At 43.5% G+C, this 18,436-nt stretch overlaps 2 protein-coding genes across 8 annotated transcripts in view; one reads left to right on the top strand and one right to left on the bottom strand.

Annotated features, from left to right (window-relative positions):
- Positions 1-18,436, bottom strand: part of LOC120450242 (NAD(+) hydrolase sarm1) — a 38,041-nt gene that overhangs the window by 3,557 nt on the left and 16,048 nt on the right. For 5 of the 7 annotated variants that reach the window (XM_039633127.2, XM_039633123.2, XM_039633124.2 and 2 more), the window contains 6 exons: positions 12,293-12,571; positions 6,651-7,030; positions 5,905-6,295; positions 554-2,479; positions 312-491; positions 73-242 (listed from right to left, as the gene is read on the bottom strand). In XM_039633127.2, the coding sequence (XP_039489061.1) occupies positions 73-242; positions 312-491; positions 554-2,479; positions 5,905-6,295; positions 6,651-7,030; positions 12,293-12,571 (3,326 nt within the window). Of the gene's footprint in view, positions 1-72; positions 243-311; positions 492-553; positions 2,480-2,837; positions 3,429-5,904; positions 6,296-6,650; positions 7,031-8,244; positions 8,912-12,292; positions 12,572-18,436 lie in introns of those variants that run through there. The other 2 variants (XM_039633128.2, XM_039633129.2) reach the window with 2 other exon arrangements.
- Positions 13,823-17,985, top strand: LOC120450244 (dyslexia-associated protein KIAA0319). Its single transcript, XM_039633130.2, has 8 exons — positions 13,823-14,596; positions 14,661-15,944; positions 16,001-16,132; positions 16,193-16,301; positions 16,364-16,554; positions 16,614-17,130; positions 17,189-17,356; positions 17,421-17,985. The coding sequence occupies exons 1-8, from the start codon at positions 13,985-13,987 to the stop codon at positions 17,621-17,623; spliced, it is 3,216 nt and encodes a 1,071-aa protein (XP_039489064.1). The 5' UTR covers positions 13,823-13,984; the 3' UTR covers positions 17,624-17,985.

Genomic DNA, 18,436 nt, shown 5'->3' with positions numbered 1-18,436 from the left:
GTAATCGGTAATGGAGTTATCCATCGTCCTAGTCCCGGGCTAATCCAGATCTAAATGCGTCGCTTAATGTACCTTTCGAGCTTATCGATGCATGCGTCCTGGTAGTCGTGGATCCAATTAACACCGTTAAAATGGGCCACACTGCGCATATCCTCGGGAAGTCGCTCCACCTCGGGCCAATCGAATTGCTGATCTATGATGGGTATAATGTTGCAGTTCGAGTTGAGGGCAGCCACAATTTCCTGTAGAACAAGTATTCCTTTATGAGTATCTATTTGTTAAAGGGATCCAGACGCAAATGAGATACTCACGCGATGCACCCAATCCTTGCAGTCCTCGTCGTTAATGCAGCGGTGCAGGGCATCGGGCGTTAATACTAAGACAAAGTTCTTTGCCTGCCGAATACTGTTCAATAGGCCGTTGTCGAATTTGCCCGCCTCCAGGCGCTCCACGTCGATGAAGACGGAGAAGCCACGCAGTTGCAGGTGAACCTGTAGCGAATGGTGATCTTGTAAGTGAGAACCCGATTCCAAAGCACATTAAGTATACGCACCTTGAGAAGACTGGCCAGTTGGGAGCCATTGGACCGCCTATAGCTAACGAAAACGTCCAGCGTCTTGGCCATATTCTCCTCCGACGAGCTGGGCAGCGAATTCTCCAGGTTTTTGACCGCATTAAGAATGCGCAGACGATGGATCGAGTTGTGGATGCCGCACTCCGTCATCAGCATATCCTCGTTAACGTGCGGCAGTGCACACTTGTCGATGCCAGCATTCAGCATGGCATACGTGTAGGTGCAGTAGTCAGTACCGATCTCCGAGAGAAATTGGTGCATCTTGGCCGTGTCCTTGGATGAGTAGTCAGCCATCCGCTTGAGATTTTGCAACTCGCGTTCAAAACGCTTCAGCAGGATTCCATTACCGATTCCAATATCAGCCCGCAGGTTATCCTGGTTGAGCTTCAGCAGGAGATCCCCATCCACCTGGGACTCGTTGAACTTGTCGATGTAGTCGTTGAAACCGATTTGCTTCACCCACTCCTGCACATCCTCCACTGACCACAGAGGAACCTGTTGGGACAGCTTATGCGGCACTGTCTCTCCAATCAATCTCAAAGCCTGAGCGGCGAACTTGGATGCAATGGCATTGGGACAGCTGGCCACGTTTTTCAAAGCTTCGATAGCGTTGATCTCCCGGAAGATGTCGGTGTTACCCTGCTCCCTCTTGATACCCGCCTCCATGCAGAAATGGAAGGCAGCCAGATTGCGGGCCTCCTCGCGATTGGAACTCAAAACCGGAACCAATCGCTTGAGCCAATGTTTGCTTTGCCCATGGGCATGTGCCAGATTGGATCTCGCAAAAGCCGAGGGATCGTGGGAGGTGACAAAGGGCTCCACCAAATCCAGGCATCCAGACTTCAGCACCTCGGCTTCAATCTCCTTGTTGGCTACCAGCACGGCAATGGCCAAGCAGGCATAGTACTTGATGTTGTCATCGTTGTGGAAGGCCAATGGGAACAGCCACATGGGCACCTTGCGTAGGATCATCTCCTCCTGGTTCTCGGCTCCACCGTAGAGTGATAAATTCGCCAGTGCACTGGCGCAATGACGCAGTGTCTCCAAATCACTGGTGCGGCACTCGAAGAGCACGGCATCCAGTCCACCCAATCTTATCACATCCGAACAGGTGCCCTCCGAGTGCTTGAACAGATGCTCCAGGATGCCAGTGCCCACGCGGGAGTGCTCCATATTGGAGTTCTTTGTGCAGACACAGGCCACGTTGACCACCTTATCCAGGCCATTATCCACCACATGTTTGCGATTCTCGGTGGTTAGGCACTGCTCGAGAAGCTGTGCGGAGGAAAACTGGAGATCGGGCTTAACGCAGTTCTTCATGAGAAGATCGAGACCGCCACTTTGGCGCAGGGAATTGCACAATGAGTAGCCCAGCTCGTGGCCATGTGTGGGCACTGCCCAGGCGCGCCGTATGACTTCGTTGATCTTCTCCAGGTACTGGGACTTCTTGCCACCAACATCGTGGACGGTTATGGCACTACCACCTCGCTCATCCTCCTGCAGCGAGCTCACTATTGAGGTCAGCATGTTGGAATACTTGTTGATGGTCTGCTCGATCTCCTGCTGTCCACTTCCCGCTGTCAGCGACTTGAGGTCATCCAACTTGAGATCGGCGAGCTTCAGCATCTGTCCATTCATCGCGGACATTTGAGAGGAGCTGGTGATCATGCTACTGCCGCTGCTGGAAACGCCCTTGTGCGACATCGAGTAGTTGGCCTGCGATGCGGAGGACACATGTTTTTCCTGACTTATTATCCCATTGGAGGTCATCGTCTGGGATTGCTGCGACTGTGATATCGCCTTCTTGTCCGCCGAGAAATTCTCACTTTGCACCGTAATACTGGAGGCCGCCACATTGTTGCTCGCCTGCTGTGTGATGTCGCCGGTGCGGAGGGAGAGGGCTTCCTGGATATTGTGTGGAGGTGTTGTTGGGAAAAAGGGTAAAGCAATTAGTAAGGTTGGATAAATTAGTTATAGCAATTACAAACATAAAACTGTTATACGAATGTGTGTACACTTAATACTCATATCATGGTTGTGGATTAAAAAAGCTGACATACTTTTATTCTTAAAAGTCATCATTTGAATTGGGAACTTAAGTACCGCATGTATAACATGTTTCTAAACTGTTATATAAACTGTTATACAAACTGTTATACACCTGTTATACCTCGCTAGAAACCTTTTCTCAACATCGTATTGCCTCAATAGGTCACTAAATCTAAACTAGAGCTTAACAAACTCGCCCCCATCCCTGTTATACCTTGCTCTGCTCCACCTCAATGGGAATTTCGCGTACATTTCGCATTTGATTGCAGTTGTGGTTATTGTTGTGATTGGGTGTTGTAATTGCTGAGTGGTTGTTGGTGTTGTTGATGTGCGTTGGTGGTGGCGGTTGTTGTGGTAGTTGTTGTTGTTGTTGTTGGGGTGTTGGTGGTGGTGGCGACAGTGGACAACTGCTAATTGGCTGTGGGGGCGGGTTAGAACTTTTACGTACTCTGGTGTGCGAACTAGAACTCGACGAGGATTGCGACGAGCACTGCGACGACGAAGAGGAGGAGGAGGACGAGGACGAAGTGGAGGCAGCTGCTCCAGACATTCTGGCAGCGGACGCAGTGGACATGGTAGTGGCTGTCGTTGAACCCGCCACCACCTGAATGGGCTGTGGCGGCGGGGAGAGCGGTGATGAGATTCCAAATCTATTCGAGGGCGTGGCCACCGGCGGCGGCGATAATGGCATCTCCACAATGGGACTGGGCGACCGGGTGGGCGTGAAATCCGACTGACCACTCGAACGGAAGATGCCCTTGCGAACGGGCCAGGGTGCCTGATTGGACATTGTTTTGCTTGTATCGCAAAGAGGTGGCAGCAGGTATTTCAATGCCAAAGTCGGCTCGGTAGTTGGTGATTATTTCGTTCCGTATATAACTTGTGTATGTACTTCTATATATGCTATAATGCTGCTGTTTCGTTTGCGTATTTTTTTCCCCAGCTATATACTTTGAATTTTATTTATTTTCATTCACATAAAAATAGCGCACAAATTGGCTACGTCGACGTCGCCGTCACCGTCACTTTCTCTGTGTGTGTTGTTTTCTTTTTGTTTCAGTGTATTCGGGTGATGTTTTTTTTGTATACAAAGTATGTGTGTGTGACACTGACCGACAAATAGAACTTGTAATAATTCTACAGCTTAATGGCAATTAACAAGGCACTTGACACAGCTTCACTGTACACAAAACGATGAGTCTATTCACATTGCAGGGCATGAAATGACCGAATCGAACACTTGTTGACTTGCTGAGCCAATTTTGCATATGGAAATGGGGAAAACTTAACGAAGGCATTGGTAAAAGCTCACATAGTGTCGAAAGCGGTAGGCCATCTGTCTCTAGGTTCTCGATTATCCGCTTTTGATAGATATTTCTTTTACTTTTCAAACGGATTTCACAAAATTGTAATTCATTCGTTTTATGACATTTTAATGCGTTGATTTTATTTCAATACACTTTTCTTTGTAACCACTTGTTTCTTTACATTGAATTTCACCACTGAGTGTATTCAGTTTGTAGGATCGGTAAGGTCGGTTTCTATATTTTCGCAGAGCGTTCCACCTGCGACAATATTCTTATTCGTAAACAGAATCGCTATTTTGTGCTTTAATTAGGAAGTCTTTGTCACTTGCGCTTTATTTGTATTTAGTACGATCTAGCCATAGACACACATCGGTTTCTTATATATGCAAATGATTATACGTTCCGTTCTATTGTATAATCCAACATTCGATTCGCTGAAACGCTCACGACGCTCGTCTGTCTGCTACTGAGGTCCGCGTATTGCTCTGAGGCGTTTTATTCTAAATAATTTCGAAAATAAAATAAAGAGAGCACGGCGATTTTGTTTTTGCCATAGAACATACGAAAATTCGGAGCGTTAACTCGTGGCAAATAAATCAAAAATAGGAAGAAGACTGGCGATGCGGGTGTACGACTTCTATATTGTTCTCCCATTTATCCATTTACTTCTCGGAAATAATTTAATGCGTGCGCTCCATGCGATTCATGCAATTGACGCAAATGTCCTAAGACTATTTTGATTACCCGCCAATCCATAAAAATGGTATCAAAGTATTTTCATTGGATTCCTTATGAATCTTTGAACCCAGGCACTTGTTGGCGGCACATGGAGCGTGGCTGTCTGTCTGATTGCCTCATATTTTGGCGGAGGGCCAAGCAAAAGTAGCCCATCTTGTTGATGCCCTCGTGTGAGATTTCTTATATCTGTCTATGGATTGAGATGGCATGTGCCTAATAAGAGGATCTTTAATGGAATGCATGCTGATGGTTTTTGGGGATGACCTTTGGAAGTGGATTGTTTCAGTGGACGAGTATTGCTGTTGTGATATACGATGTTTATACTATAGATGCTATAGATATGATGCTATAGATATGAATTAATCTAAAACATTTAATTTGCATCTCTTTGTGAATGTTTTAGTGCACTAGAGACCTATTTTTCTCCCAATATATATACGTTTGCCCAGATCCAATTGAAAAACTAACGACCATCGTTGACATTTGCCATTTATGCCCCAGCCAGGAATTTCATTATCCCATCATAAAATAATTAAACCCAATATACGTATGCAAATCAACAATGATGTAATGCAGCCGCCCCCAAAAGCTGATTAGATTAAATCTACTGTTGGAACTTTGTTTTTCCCCTACTTTGCCGATTCCAGGTAACCCTGGGTAACAGGTGTAATGGCGAAAAACGACAAACACAATTACATCCATTTGGGTTCAATGGTACCTGAACTTTTCGGAACATTCCGGTTGGTTTGTCCCGTTTGGATTTGCAGTAGTTACGGATGAATTTGGTGCTCTTGAGGAGCAGGCACTTGTTAAGGAGCATTTCACATCACTTTCACATCGAATGTTGCCCGCTTTTCGGCGCCAGACAATCGATTTTCTTTGCTGCGCGAGTAAGTGGCAGTAGTTTTCGACTTGACGACTTTCACTTTGGGACAGTTTTCACCCAGAACTGGGGTATGTTAACGCCTTGGCGCTGGTGTCCCTTATGCGACCTTAACATGCACGCGATGAACTCCCAACTGAAAGGAGTGTCATGGTCTAACAGTTAGCGAAAGCTTCCAAAGGGGCTGACCACCCTTCGGTGGGCATAACTCCCCTTTTGGGGGTGCCAAAAAGCTCCTAACAAAAGCTCTTTTGTTCTTTAATTTAGGGGGTGAGTTCAATGGCTTGTTTTAGCAGGTTATTAACTCTGATTTCCCTGCTGACTAAAACATAACATACTTTACAAGAACTCACCTTAATGACGGCTGCATTCTCCTCCGTTTTGACACCATCCACCTCCAATCGATTCCGCATCGCGGAGGCACCCTTGCTTTCTTGGTAGTCTATATCTCCGGTCTGCAAACGCTTCATCTCCGCCGAGTTGCTGGTGGCCTGCTCGGAACTGAAGCCATCGGTGACCACCTTGGTCTTGGACTCGGTCTTCATGCTCTTCTCCTGGAACTTGATCGTGTCGATTGTCTTGCTCGACCCGCTCAGCCCACTGGCACTCAGCTGGGCGGCGGTGGGATGGGTGAGGTTGAGTCCGCTGCCAAAGTGGTTATGCGGGCAGTCGTCGTCATCCGGCAGGGTCACGATCACATTGCTGTCATCGTCGTCCACCAGGTTCTCGAACGAGGCGCGAAGTCTGGCGAAACAAAAAAAATATTTGAGAAATGCTTTAACAAGTTACAGAAATAAACAGACGAATGTCCAATTAACGTCTAAATGTTATACAATATAGGAATGCCTAAGGTAATAGTAAATATAACTTTCGTTGCACTTAATTGATAACAATTAGACACGTTTGATTTTGCATATAAAATAAGTTCCAGTTACCAACTACTGACAACATCATAAGAATTTCCACAGCATGTGTCACTATCGCCGATGAATGACTATCTGATAGATAGGCACAATTGAAGTTCTTTTTTTGCGACTAGTCACTAGTTAATTGTGGAAAATTCCCACTTCCCAGAGAGACCAAAACGATGATCACTTACTTCTTTTGCAGCTGGGTGATTTTGTCCTGGCTGCTCAGACCCCTGAGATCGTCGATAGACGGATGGGCGGATGTGAGTTTGGGTGCCAGCCGGCTGGTCGTCGTTTGGGACATTGTGCCGGGTGCTGTGATCGCCGAGGCTGAGGTGGTGCTAATGGAACCGGGTCCGCCGGTGATTCGCTCCTTGGCCAGATCGTTGATTTCCGACATGGACTTCTGGATGTTTGTGAGATCGCGCTTGATTTCCGCCGCCTTCATCTCCGATGAGGTGGACAGAGCCTGGGTGGTTGAGGAGCTGGAGGATGAGGAGGTTATGTGGTGGTGCAGGCGCTGAGACTTCTTCTCCACCCGCGTCGTTGTGCTGCTGCTGCTGTTGACAACCTGCAGTAAAAAAAAAAAAAACAAACGGATACAATTATAGAAAGTTGAGTTATTTTCTGGCACAGAGACTCATAGGCGAAAAAATGCGAGGAATTTGTGGCGTACAGAGGACATATTTTCCCCTCAGCTCTGTGCAAACATTATATATTTGTATATATATATTTTTGTGAATATGCTTTAACGTCTGGCGCTATCTGCACTGGCATTTTATGGGCCCGGTCGCTTAACTTGGTCTTTATAAATCAAATGAGCCATTTGTTTTGGGATCGACATTTGCTTGGGCCGCCATACAATATGTGACTTTCATGGAGCTTACCCCTAAAAAATAGATGGATGGGCCTCACTATCTAAATTCCTCAATTGTGATAACTAACCAAATGCTTTATGGCACATGAAAACAAATCTATTTGAATAGGGATTTGCCTCTAAAAAGGTTCAGTAAACATTACTTCATTGATCAGTCCTAAAAATGGTTATGAAAAGCCATTGACCGTAGGTCAGTAAACTTGGCGATGTGCTCATCAAGATTTAATTAGCTAAACATCTCTTTCTATGTATTATTATTTATAATATATATTGATTTTATTCGCAAACTCTGACACTCATAACTTTCTGGGAAAAACCCAAGGAAGCCGATTTTCTATTTATGGTTTTGTTTGCTGAAAAGCCGCAGCTCGAAACGTTTTGACAAATGTTCGCGTATTATGAATCAAATCTAATTTTGGCCAGGTTTCTGGCGTCTGCCATCAAGAAGAAATGAGCGAAGAAGAAGCCCCAATAGTCAAACAAGTTGAACAGTTGAACGTTGATATATGCGAGTGAGTGGGCAGCGATCGGTTTTATAAGGCGTTCTTCTGGTTGGGCAATAAAACATGTGCACACACATAAATCGAGAGCGATTTGAATTGGCGTTACGCATACGACATGTTGGCCACAGCAAATAGCAAACAGCAAACATTTCGCACCCCAAGTCGCTCACTTTCCGGCTGACATAAACTTATCGGTAAGGTAACACTTTCAAGTACCCCTGATCAATAAATATTTTTCCCTTACAAGTGCGGAGGGTGAAGGAGTTTTGCTTGGACACGAAATCAAAAGATTAGATATCACTTGTGTTTCATTTTTCTTTTTTTGTTTTTCATTCCCCCCTTGATTTCTGCGTCATTTACTAAATTATCACAATGATGTTTTGTTCGAGAATCGTTCGGACTAACCTTCGTAGATCGCTGGTTTTTAGATCAGAGTGGGCAACTTCTTTTGAAACTTCCTCGATTTCAATTGAATTTCATATTACGTATACGCCTCCGTTTTGATAAAGCACTTAACTCGGGCATATATAAACGTATGCGCTCGTTTCTATCACTGAATAATAATCAGGTTGGGATGAGGGCAGCTTATCAGAGGCTGACACACACTATTGTAGACTATATATGTATATATGAATATTTTCATATAGATTTTACTTTCGGCCCTGCACAATTTTCTTCTTGCAGGACTTTTACTTTTCTCACTCACTGACTTTTTCACTTTTCGTTGGTATTCTCTTTACTACGTTCGTTGTTCGTGGTATGATTGGGTTTTATTTATTTGTGCAATACTGATAACAAAGAGAGTTCGTTTAATTGTTCGTTAATGGGCAAAAAAGAAAAGCCACGATTTTTTGCTCATTGATTTCGTTTCGGTACTCGCATAGGAGAAAATTATTATAAAGGTGATTTGTATTATTTCTTGTTTTTTTTTTTGGATTTTTTTTCAACGGCACACACGCTAGCAAAAAAGAACTACAGCAAAATTATTTCCGCCTCGGCTGAGTGTTTTTGCTATAGTATTTCTTGGATTTCTTAGCGCGTCGCTGGTTCGTTCGTTTCGTTAACTAAAATAAAAATGAGCGCCGAGCACGAAATTTCTAGCTCCACAGCCAGCGCCACAGACAGCGGCAGCGTGGGAGCTTGGCGCTCGAGAGCTTTTTCAGCGCGTTTCAGTCGCGTCGCTGCCGGCGTCACTTTAAAGTGCGATCAACAAAATGCATTGAGAGAAAATAGTAGCGAATAATAGGTAAATCGAGTATTTATTCGGCAATACTTGGATACAAACTGGGGATCCCTTTTATACAAGCAATTAGGCATAACAACTCTAATTAAGCAATGTTCATAAGATCAGTAGAACAATTATATAAGAAACAAAGTTCTTAAATAATGAGAAATTCAAAAGAGAGTAATGTAATTTTTTATATAATAAAAGATATTAAAATTGTATTTATTCAGCCAATGTTGGATTTTGCAGCTAAGCACATATCATCATCAAAGTTATACGTTAAGTGTGTAAGCCTTATTTTCTGGCAAGTTTCAAATCTCTTGTTCTGTGAATTTGAATCAATTGTTTTAATACTATGCACAAAATCTAGCAATTTTCGTGCCGTGTAAGAAGAGAGACAGCGAGTGAGGAACAGAGACAAACGAGCAGCTAAATGGCAACACATGGTTTAGCTTTTTAGCGTATGAGTTTTTGCGGCAGAGGAATTCTAGGAAATCAAATTGTAAATACAAGTCTGGGCGGCTCTCCCCCAGCTTTTATGTGGGGTTACTGTTGTGTGTGTTTATTTTCGCCGTGTTTCCCTTCGCTTAATCTTTAATTTATGCCGTGAATAATTTGCATTTCCATAATTCAGGCTGCCAAGTCGGGTGCTCGATCCACGTTTATGTGTGAATGTCTAAGCTTTTCAAACTTAAGCTTCTCTAATTAACGAGTTCTCGGCTTGAGGTCGATTTGTAGTTCGTTCTTTCTGATTTTCGGATTTTCTGACTCGAGATACTTTGAGATTGTATCTCGTTCTAGTCATTTCAATTTGCGATGTTTACTTTTCTGATTACCACGGGACTTTTTATTGGGAGAGCGAGCTAAAGAGCTTTGTTTAGCTTTTATTTAGTATTTGAATAATTGGGTGCTAATACATGCATAATTATTCAGCAAATTTGCTTAGCCTTTATAATATTTTAATTATTGTTCAGAGCGTTGAGCTTGCCTAATAGAAATAAATGTATTTAAACATTAATAAGGCACTGGTTTTATTGTTTGTTTACATATTTCTTATGTGTTTATGCTCTTTACTGTTTATACTATTATTTGTTTTTGCTTTCATGTATTTCTTTTTCACATCTTAATGTTAAGTTAAGGATCTTAATCAACTTATTATCATATCCCGCGTCATAGCCGTCTATTCATTTCGCTTAACTCAACAATTTCTTCGAAAGTCAAATCATATCGCAAAATTGGCTCGCTAACCATCTAAAATAAAGCTTATTTCCGTGGAAAACTTAAATTGTCATGCTGCTCGAAGAAAAGCAATTCGCCGAAGCAGTGTGTAATTTGTGTTCTATTCTATTGAATGAATGAATGAATTTGACGATTATTGTTCTGAATATATATTGAGAATATATATATTTATTTATGAGACTCCCTATATACATACATACAATGAACTCTTGATCACAGCAAACCAAAAGCAATCACATCGCAGTAATGATGCTTGTTGAACTTGGACCACAAACACACAATCTCAGTCACAACCAGGATGTACACAGATAAGCAAGTGAGCTTCACGAATGTCAAATGAAGATCCGGGGAAGTGGGCACTACGGGGGCCAATGAAACCGGACGGAATCGGAGGCACTCTGCTCTGCTGACGTAGAATTCGATGGCGACGAAGTGTGCCGGCTGCCGGCAAGTGACTCAGCCTCCATTTAAAGCGAGTCAATAAGAGACGCCAAGAAGAAGACTGCGGAGAATGTGGTTTTGTTTGGATACCCTTGACAATGTGGGGTACACTCATTTTGGGGAATCGTTTTGAAAGTGTTCGAATTCAAAAAGATTTCTAAAATATTTAGTATGATGGTAGATATGTAGAATAAGCCATTTCATATTAGTTGCACACATTTTACTATAATAATAGTATACTTATTGGAATCAGCTTTACTCTGTTATATAAAAGGTAGTTACAAACATTTTAAATTTTTATTGAAAATAATTTGAGGCAACTGAAGAAGTTGTAGAGTATCATTTTTGATACATTGCGAGTATGTCGAGATCGAAACCCACGACAGTGGCAATCTTTCTCATTCGCTTGTGCAAGGGATGTTCAAACATTTGCGAAAGTCATTGCAGCGCTTAACTAGCGGGCAAAATGTGTCATAAAATTATTACAAAAGCAAATGATTTTCCTGTTTACCTCATTTATAAACTGTCAAGTTCTAATTTAGTAAATTAAATAAAGTGGGCATAGAACTCGTGCAGATCAGGGCCTATTTTTGGGTTATGAATGGTCAACAGCATAGGCACTTTACTATCAAAATCGATTTCCAACAGGTCAAAACTATTTATACGTGTGTTCAGTTTGATAAGAAACAGATCAGATAATACACGAAATCAGAAATGTAAAATGTTGATGGACAGTCCCTATGACAAACTTCAAATGGGTCAGTATCTATTTTTAGCGGATAAAAAGTGTCGCCTATTAGATTGCCAGTTTTCTTATCGAAATGAAAGCGAAGAAAATGCAAAGATAAAAACGTGTGCTGGCTATGCAAATTCTAGTGAAACCCCAATTCGTATCTAATCTATTTGAATCGTAAAACCAAAGCATAAACAACTTGTTAAAAGGTCATTAAAACGTTTAAACAATTTTGCGGCACGTTTCGCCCTGCCTTTTTGCTCTTCACACCCCTTCCCCTTACTAAAGTGTTCAATAATTGTTCAAATGCTTATTTATGTATATAGTGTATAACTCAATCAAGACGGGATTAATAAAACCGACTTTGTTTGCCCAGCAGCCACAACGTCGCCAGTGCGGCAATGAAAGACCAAAGGGTAATCTTATCAGGCCGAATGGTTTCCAATGGAAGGGCGTTGAGTTCATCATAGAACTGGGGAACTGAGGAACTGAGGATCGGTTATCAAGTGTTAACCTCTAGACTTATCGATGGAGCCAACACCACCGAAAGGTACTGCAGATTAGGGGGTTCCTTAAGTAATGCGTTAAAAATAGCGGCATTATGCGAGCTCTGTTTGATTTGAAAACGGTTCGCTTTAGATATCTGAACTGATGACCACGGCTGCGTCAGATTCTATTTTGTCTAATCGGGCACTTGAGTGGATGGAGTTCTTGGTAAATATACATTATTAACAGGTAAAAACCAGGCAGAACAGAGAAGAAAGTGATCCTCGCATTTCTCGTTGATATAGTATTAAATAGTTATCGAATCTTACCTGTTGCGATGTGGATGTGGACTGGTGTGAGGTTTCCTTAAGACTACTGCATGAACTAGAGCTGGTGTTGATTTGCCTGCCATTCGCGATGCTGTGGTGTCCAGCACCACCCACTCCACCACCCACCACAGCTCCATTCAAGGTCGTTGGAGTTAGTGTGCTTATTGTGCTGCTACTGCCAATTGGCTGCGGTGAGCTGTTCTTCTTGTGGAAATTCTCGATCAGCGAGGATGGTGGACTCAACACCCCACTTGGCGAGCTATCCGAGAAGTCTGTCATCTGTGGAGTAAGCAAAAAAAAAACGAGTGGAAAAAACGAGTTAGACGTGAATAGTCGGTTCACAATGCAAGCTTATCAGCTTATGTTTGAGTAATGGCGCAACATTTTCCTAGTATGGAAATGAGTAAAATACAACGACTTAGCTCACAAATAGGACAGCTTTATATTAAATGGCTTGGTGATAAACAGAAATTGTGGATTCCCCATAGGCTAATCCAAAATTCAAACAATTTTTGAGCCATTAAAACACTTTGTATGCTTAACGCGTGCCGTGCATTGAGATTTATGTGTTGTATTTCTTGATTGACTGTTCAAATGGGAATTCTTCAAAAAGCAGGCATAATTAAGTATTTACTTAAGAAACATTTCTTTTTTGAGTAAAATACATTTCTTAGAACAATTAATTCCCCGATCTGCACAATCAGGTGGGCCTACAATCAATTTTTTCCACAGTTTTCCTTCCTTTTGTTGCTTAATGCAGCAGCTTTAGATAAAACTAGGACTGGCCATGAAAAACCCCAACAAGGCCGTGAATATTATATGCCTAGATAAATAGACTTTAAACGGATTTCAGGGGGTCCAACAAGAAACGACACAAACCGACAAAGCGCAGCATAAGTTCTGGTTTAATTCGATAAATTCAGGTTGATTTATATTCTCTGGCTTGCATTTGCGTGTTTTGCAATTACAAATTTGCATAAATACAATGCGGTGATTTATCTGCGTTTGCTTGAAACGTAATTAATTTTTCTGCAATGCGATTTGTGAAATTCGATTGGCGCGTGGGTTGTGTTTATAACCATTTAAATCATACGACGGGTGTGTTTTGTAGTGTTTTTTGCGTGTGGGCAGCACGAGACCATTTTAAGTAAATACAGCAGCGGATATAATAATAGCGGAGCCATCCGAAAACGATGTGTGAGTCATATCTTAATAACTAATGGTTTATGGCATTTAATATTAATCAATATACATATATAGTATTTTTATTTATATTTAAAGTTTAAAGAGCTTCTATGTGTGCATAAATTATAACTCCAATCAATAATTGCGCAATTTGTTCGAAATAGTGAAAACCGTTACCAAGCCACCGAGAGAGAAAGCTCTCTCCAAGCTTTTCCATGCTCCATGTTCGCCGCTCAGCGGTAACTGGCCTGTCTAACGCTCTATTCCGCTGGAAACCTCCCAACACTCATTCCACTCTCTCTGGAACGCGATATGCCACGCCACTTACAACACTGACTGCTGCGCAGGGCTGGCATAATAAATCAGCCATCAGCTGGAGTAATTCGTTATTTTTTTGTTGTGCGCTGTGGCTGAAAGAAAAAAACGAAAAGCCAGTGTTTCACTGGTGATATCAACTCGGAAACACCAGCAAATAGTCGGGCACTTGCGGAGTAACCCACGCTGAAGATGGTACAAGTGGGCAACTGGATTTGCAGCCTGCTTTTGCTGGCCACTTCGATGGCGTCAGCATATGCCGACGTCACAACGCAAAACGCTCTGTTGGGTGGTGGTACCAAGAAGCACAAGGAGACTAGTCCGGATAATTCTGCTGGCGGTGGAGCTATATCGCCGACTCTGGTGTGCCACAAGATGCTGAGGCACGTGTTCGAGAATGCCACGCCGCGGGACGAACAGCAGGCGGGAGTGTTCGAGGAGTACAAGCCTCCGGCGGATGCAGCGGAGCCCCTGGAGGAGGAGGCCTATCTGTGGAACTGCCTGCAGGCGTGCTGCGAAAAGCCCCGCAATGGCAGCAGTGCCTGCAATGTGGTCCTCGTCTTTAAGGCCAAATGCTATCACATTCGATGCCACAGCAACGAGGGCTGCTTGCCCAAACTGCGAGTTCGTATGCCCAACGAGAAGGTTCAGATGGTACTGGTCAATCCACTGGGCGACGCCACCTGGCCGCAGCTCCTCAAGGCTGAGGCAGCCAAGCAGAATGCTGAGATCCTGCCTTACGATGAAGCCGCACTTAATTTCTGGAAGCAGCCAAGACGGTTGAGCTACCTGGCTCGTAATCAGGTAAGATTACGATATTGGTTTCTTCCTATAGATCTATCAGTAATCTCATAACCTCTCGTCGCAGGAAGCCCCTGTTTATGAGGACGAAGACTTTCCATTGGCCGACAAGCGGATGAATCAAATGATCTTCCAGCCCGACGAAAACGATGTACTGGCCAACGAAGAGCTGGGCTACTATGATTCGAATTCAAAATTTACCACCTGCGACATGGAGACACCTTGTCCACCGCCGCAACAATGTGTACCATTGCAGCCGAATGCCGTGAGGGGAGTATGCACCTGTCCGGAGGGCTTTGTGTGGAACAAGCAGAGGAAGTGCGTTATGGCAGCGGTTCCATATAGCTCATATCTCACCAGCAATGAGGCGGGACAGCAAGAAGCGGCTGCTAGCGAGAACTCACCGGAGGTATCAGCGCCGCCATTGAAGGCTGAGCAGAACAAGGATATTGTCGTCTCTGTAATGTCCAAGGAAGTGCGTTTGCCGGAGCAGGAGGTGACCCTTGCAGCGTTTACGGTGCCCGATGAGCAAACCAGTGATACCAAGTACAAATATCTTTGGACTCTGATTTCACAACCCAAGGGTCCCATGAATGGCACCATTTCGGATCAGAGCAAGTCCAAGGTGAAGCTATCGAATCTCTCGGAGGGACTGTACACTTTTAAGGTTACCGTAACTGGAGACAATGGAACCTTTGGCGAGGCCACGGCCAATGTTACAGTGCTTCCAGAGAACCGAATCAATCAGCCACCACAAGTCATTATCTCGCCCAGGGAGCAGATCATCCGTCAGCCGACCACCAATGCCATACTTGATGGCAGCACCAGCACGGATGATGATAAGATCACCAATTGGCACTGGGAGGTGATCTCGGGACCGATTGGTTACCAACCAGTATTGCCAGAGGTTAACACACTCCAGTTGGATCTCACTTCGCCGGGAAACTACACATTCAAGCTAACCGTAACCGATTCCAATAACGTGACCAATTCAACCACTGCCACGATAGCAGTTCTCAAGGAAACCGATTATGCTCCAGTTGCAAATGCCGGAGATGCCGTGATCCTGTATTTGCCGAACAATAATGTCACTCTGAATGGAACAGCCAGTTCGGATGATCACGAGATCGTTGCGTGGGAGTGGACCAAGGATGCCAGTGACGAGGCCAAGGCTGTGGATATGCAGAACACAAGGACTCCCTATGTTCAGCTGTCCAATCTGGAGGAGGGCATGTACACATTCGTACTGAAAGTCACCGATGGTAGCGGGCAATCTAGCACAGCTAAAGTCCATGTGTTTGTGAAGCCTCCCACGAATTCTCCACCAGTTGCCGAGGCAGGAACAAATACGGTAGGTTTGGAGTAAAAGAATTATCTTTCATTCGAGTAAATAACATAAATTTGCAGACCACAAGCTTGCCCATTAACTGGGTGCTTTTGAATGGCTCCGATTCCAAAGACGACATTGGCATCAAGAGTTATTCATGGAAGCAGCTGAGCGGTCCCAATAATGCTGTCATTTTGAAGTCCAACTCATCAGTAAGTAAATATTTATATCGTTATGTTGGCCCTCTCATGTAATCTCATTTAACTCTGCAGATTGCCAATGCCACCTCCCTTACATTGGGACTCTACGAGTTCGAGTTAACCGTAGCTGATGAAAATAATAACACCGCTATGGACACCACTTGGGTGAAGATTGTCCAAGGTAATCGTCTCTTTAATCCTTCACAGTTTATAGTTGCTAATTACATTACATACCGTCACTAGAACGCAACGCAGCTCCAATAGCCAACGCCGGTGGAGATCACACCGTCACCCTGCCGGCCACCGCCATCTATTTCAATGGCTCCAAGTCCTGGGATGACCTGGCTGTGGTCAAGTATCTTTGGACACGCGACGAGCACAGTTTGGCAGCGGGCGTCATTGTGGCAGATACCGACAAAGAACCCGTGATGATTGTGAGTAAAGATTTAACTCTAATCCCACTGCGACTTATATTATTTATACAATTTTCCAGCTAACCAATTTAGTACAAGGCCGCTATGTATTTACACTGACTGTGAGCGACGATCAGGGTTTGACCAGTTCCGATACTGTCAGCGTGAATGTCCGTCGAGATCCCAAGCTGTTGAACTTGGTTCAAATGACCCTGCCCATGGGCATCTCTGTGCTCGCACAATCCGAACTGGATTCGGTGGTGCAAAAACTGCAGTTGTTGCTGGGAGATGAGAACAAGATACAGGTCAGGGAGCTAAAATATGATTTGCATACGGATGCAACTGTCCTCGTCTTCTATGTGAACGATGGTCAGGGAAAGGCATTGGATGGCTTGCAAGTGGAGCGGCAGTTGCGAACCCAACTGCAGAAGGATGCATCTATACTGGGGCCATTCGCCGTGGATATTCGCACCTCCGTTTGCCAAAATGATTGCTCCGGTCATGGCTCCTGTAATCCTATCACCAGAGCTTGCATATGCGAGGCGTTCTGGATGCCATCGGCTGGGTATTTCTTTAATAACCAGGAGGCCAACTGCGGTAAGTTTTGTAATGCCTTCCATGGCATTCAATGCTGATTTCTTTGTACATTTTCCAGATTGGTCCATATTATATGTGTTTGTTGGGGTGATTGTGGGCTGCCTCTTGCTATCTGGAGTATTTTGGGGCATAGCCTGTGCCTGCAGACAATCGAAAAAGCCGCGTCTTCGTCAGAAAGTGCAAAAATATTCATTGATTGGTAATAAGGACGAAGAAGCAGCCAATTGTAAGTACCAAAGCCACATGCTTCTCGTCGCAAAATATTTATTTATCAATATTTGCACTCACAGATTCTCGAAACACATCGCTGACCGAATCAGAGACGGATTCCGATGTCCTCTTTGAGACCCGCACCAAGTCCAATGGCCTGGGCAAACACAAGTCGCACAACTCTCACAGCCATGGACATGGAAGTAGTGGAGGCAGTGGCTCTTCCGGCCGCGATGGTCATAAGTACGGAACACAAAAGCTGGGCCGCAAGATCAAGGCATAAGTATATATGCATCAGGATTAGGAGATCTATATGTGTGTGTTAGTCGATCTACTATACCGTGTGTGTGATATCTATTTGTATTTCTATAATGTACTCGGATCTTTTGTACTTTCTGCAAACTCGTCTGAAGTCAAGTTGTCTATAAGTTCCTTTACGTGCAATTATGTTAAGTTAAGAGTCATTGTTTATATTATTATTTTAAGCTGCTGCTGTGCAACAAATATTATTTTTAATTTGTATTTCTACTGCGATACTTTTTATGTGTGTATATAGACATAGCTGTTCACAATCAATGTAACAAACGACATGTAACTGCTTAAAAGTGCATTATTACCCACATTAAACGAAACTAATAGATGAAATATGTATTTCTTCGTAACCGTCGGGAAAAACCAATGTCGTTGATTTAATTTATGAGCGCTTAATCAAGGCTAATGTCATTTAATTCATTTGATCAATCATTCATCACATTTGGCACAGCGCTGGGATAATTTGTATGCAGAGGCCATATCAGCAAATCGCATGCTGTATGCATTCGAAAACATTTCTCTTTGGCGGCAACAGTTTGACGTTCCCCTGTTGATATTTACACGACTTGTTGACTTATCACTGCTGTTTCTGCTGGCAGCTTCTTTACTTTGATCAGATTTTAATTCAAACATTGACGCATTTCAAGCCCACACACAAAAGACAACACCAAAGTAGGCTCGAATGCGGATTTCTTGCCAATTTGTACACAGCAAACAATTCGTTACTTCTGCCACAAAAATTATTGTATTATTTAAGTTTTTGCTTCTATCTTATCGTTTTAAA

This window comes from Drosophila santomea, chromosome 3L (assembly GCF_016746245.2).
Source record: "Drosophila santomea strain STO CAGO 1482 chromosome 3L, Prin_Dsan_1.1, whole genome shotgun sequence".
Taxonomy (NCBI): domain Eukaryota; kingdom Metazoa; phylum Arthropoda; class Insecta; order Diptera; family Drosophilidae; genus Drosophila; species Drosophila santomea.
This window is presented reverse-complemented; position numbering and strand designations above follow the sequence as displayed.

Bases quoted from the DNA above. Each gene is read 5' to 3' on its own strand.
- LOC120450244 (XM_039633130.2), top strand. From the start codon at position 13,985: ATGGTACAAGTGGGCAACTGGATTTGCAGCCTGCTTTTGCTGGCCACT. The intron at 14,597-14,660 runs GTAAGATTACGA...CTCTCGTCGCAG, and splicing joins GCTACCTGGCTCGTAATCAG to GAAGCCCCTGTTTATGAGGA. The intron at 16,555-16,613 runs GTGAGTAAAGAT...ACAATTTTCCAG, and splicing joins ACAAAGAACCCGTGATGATT to CTAACCAATTTAGTACAAGG.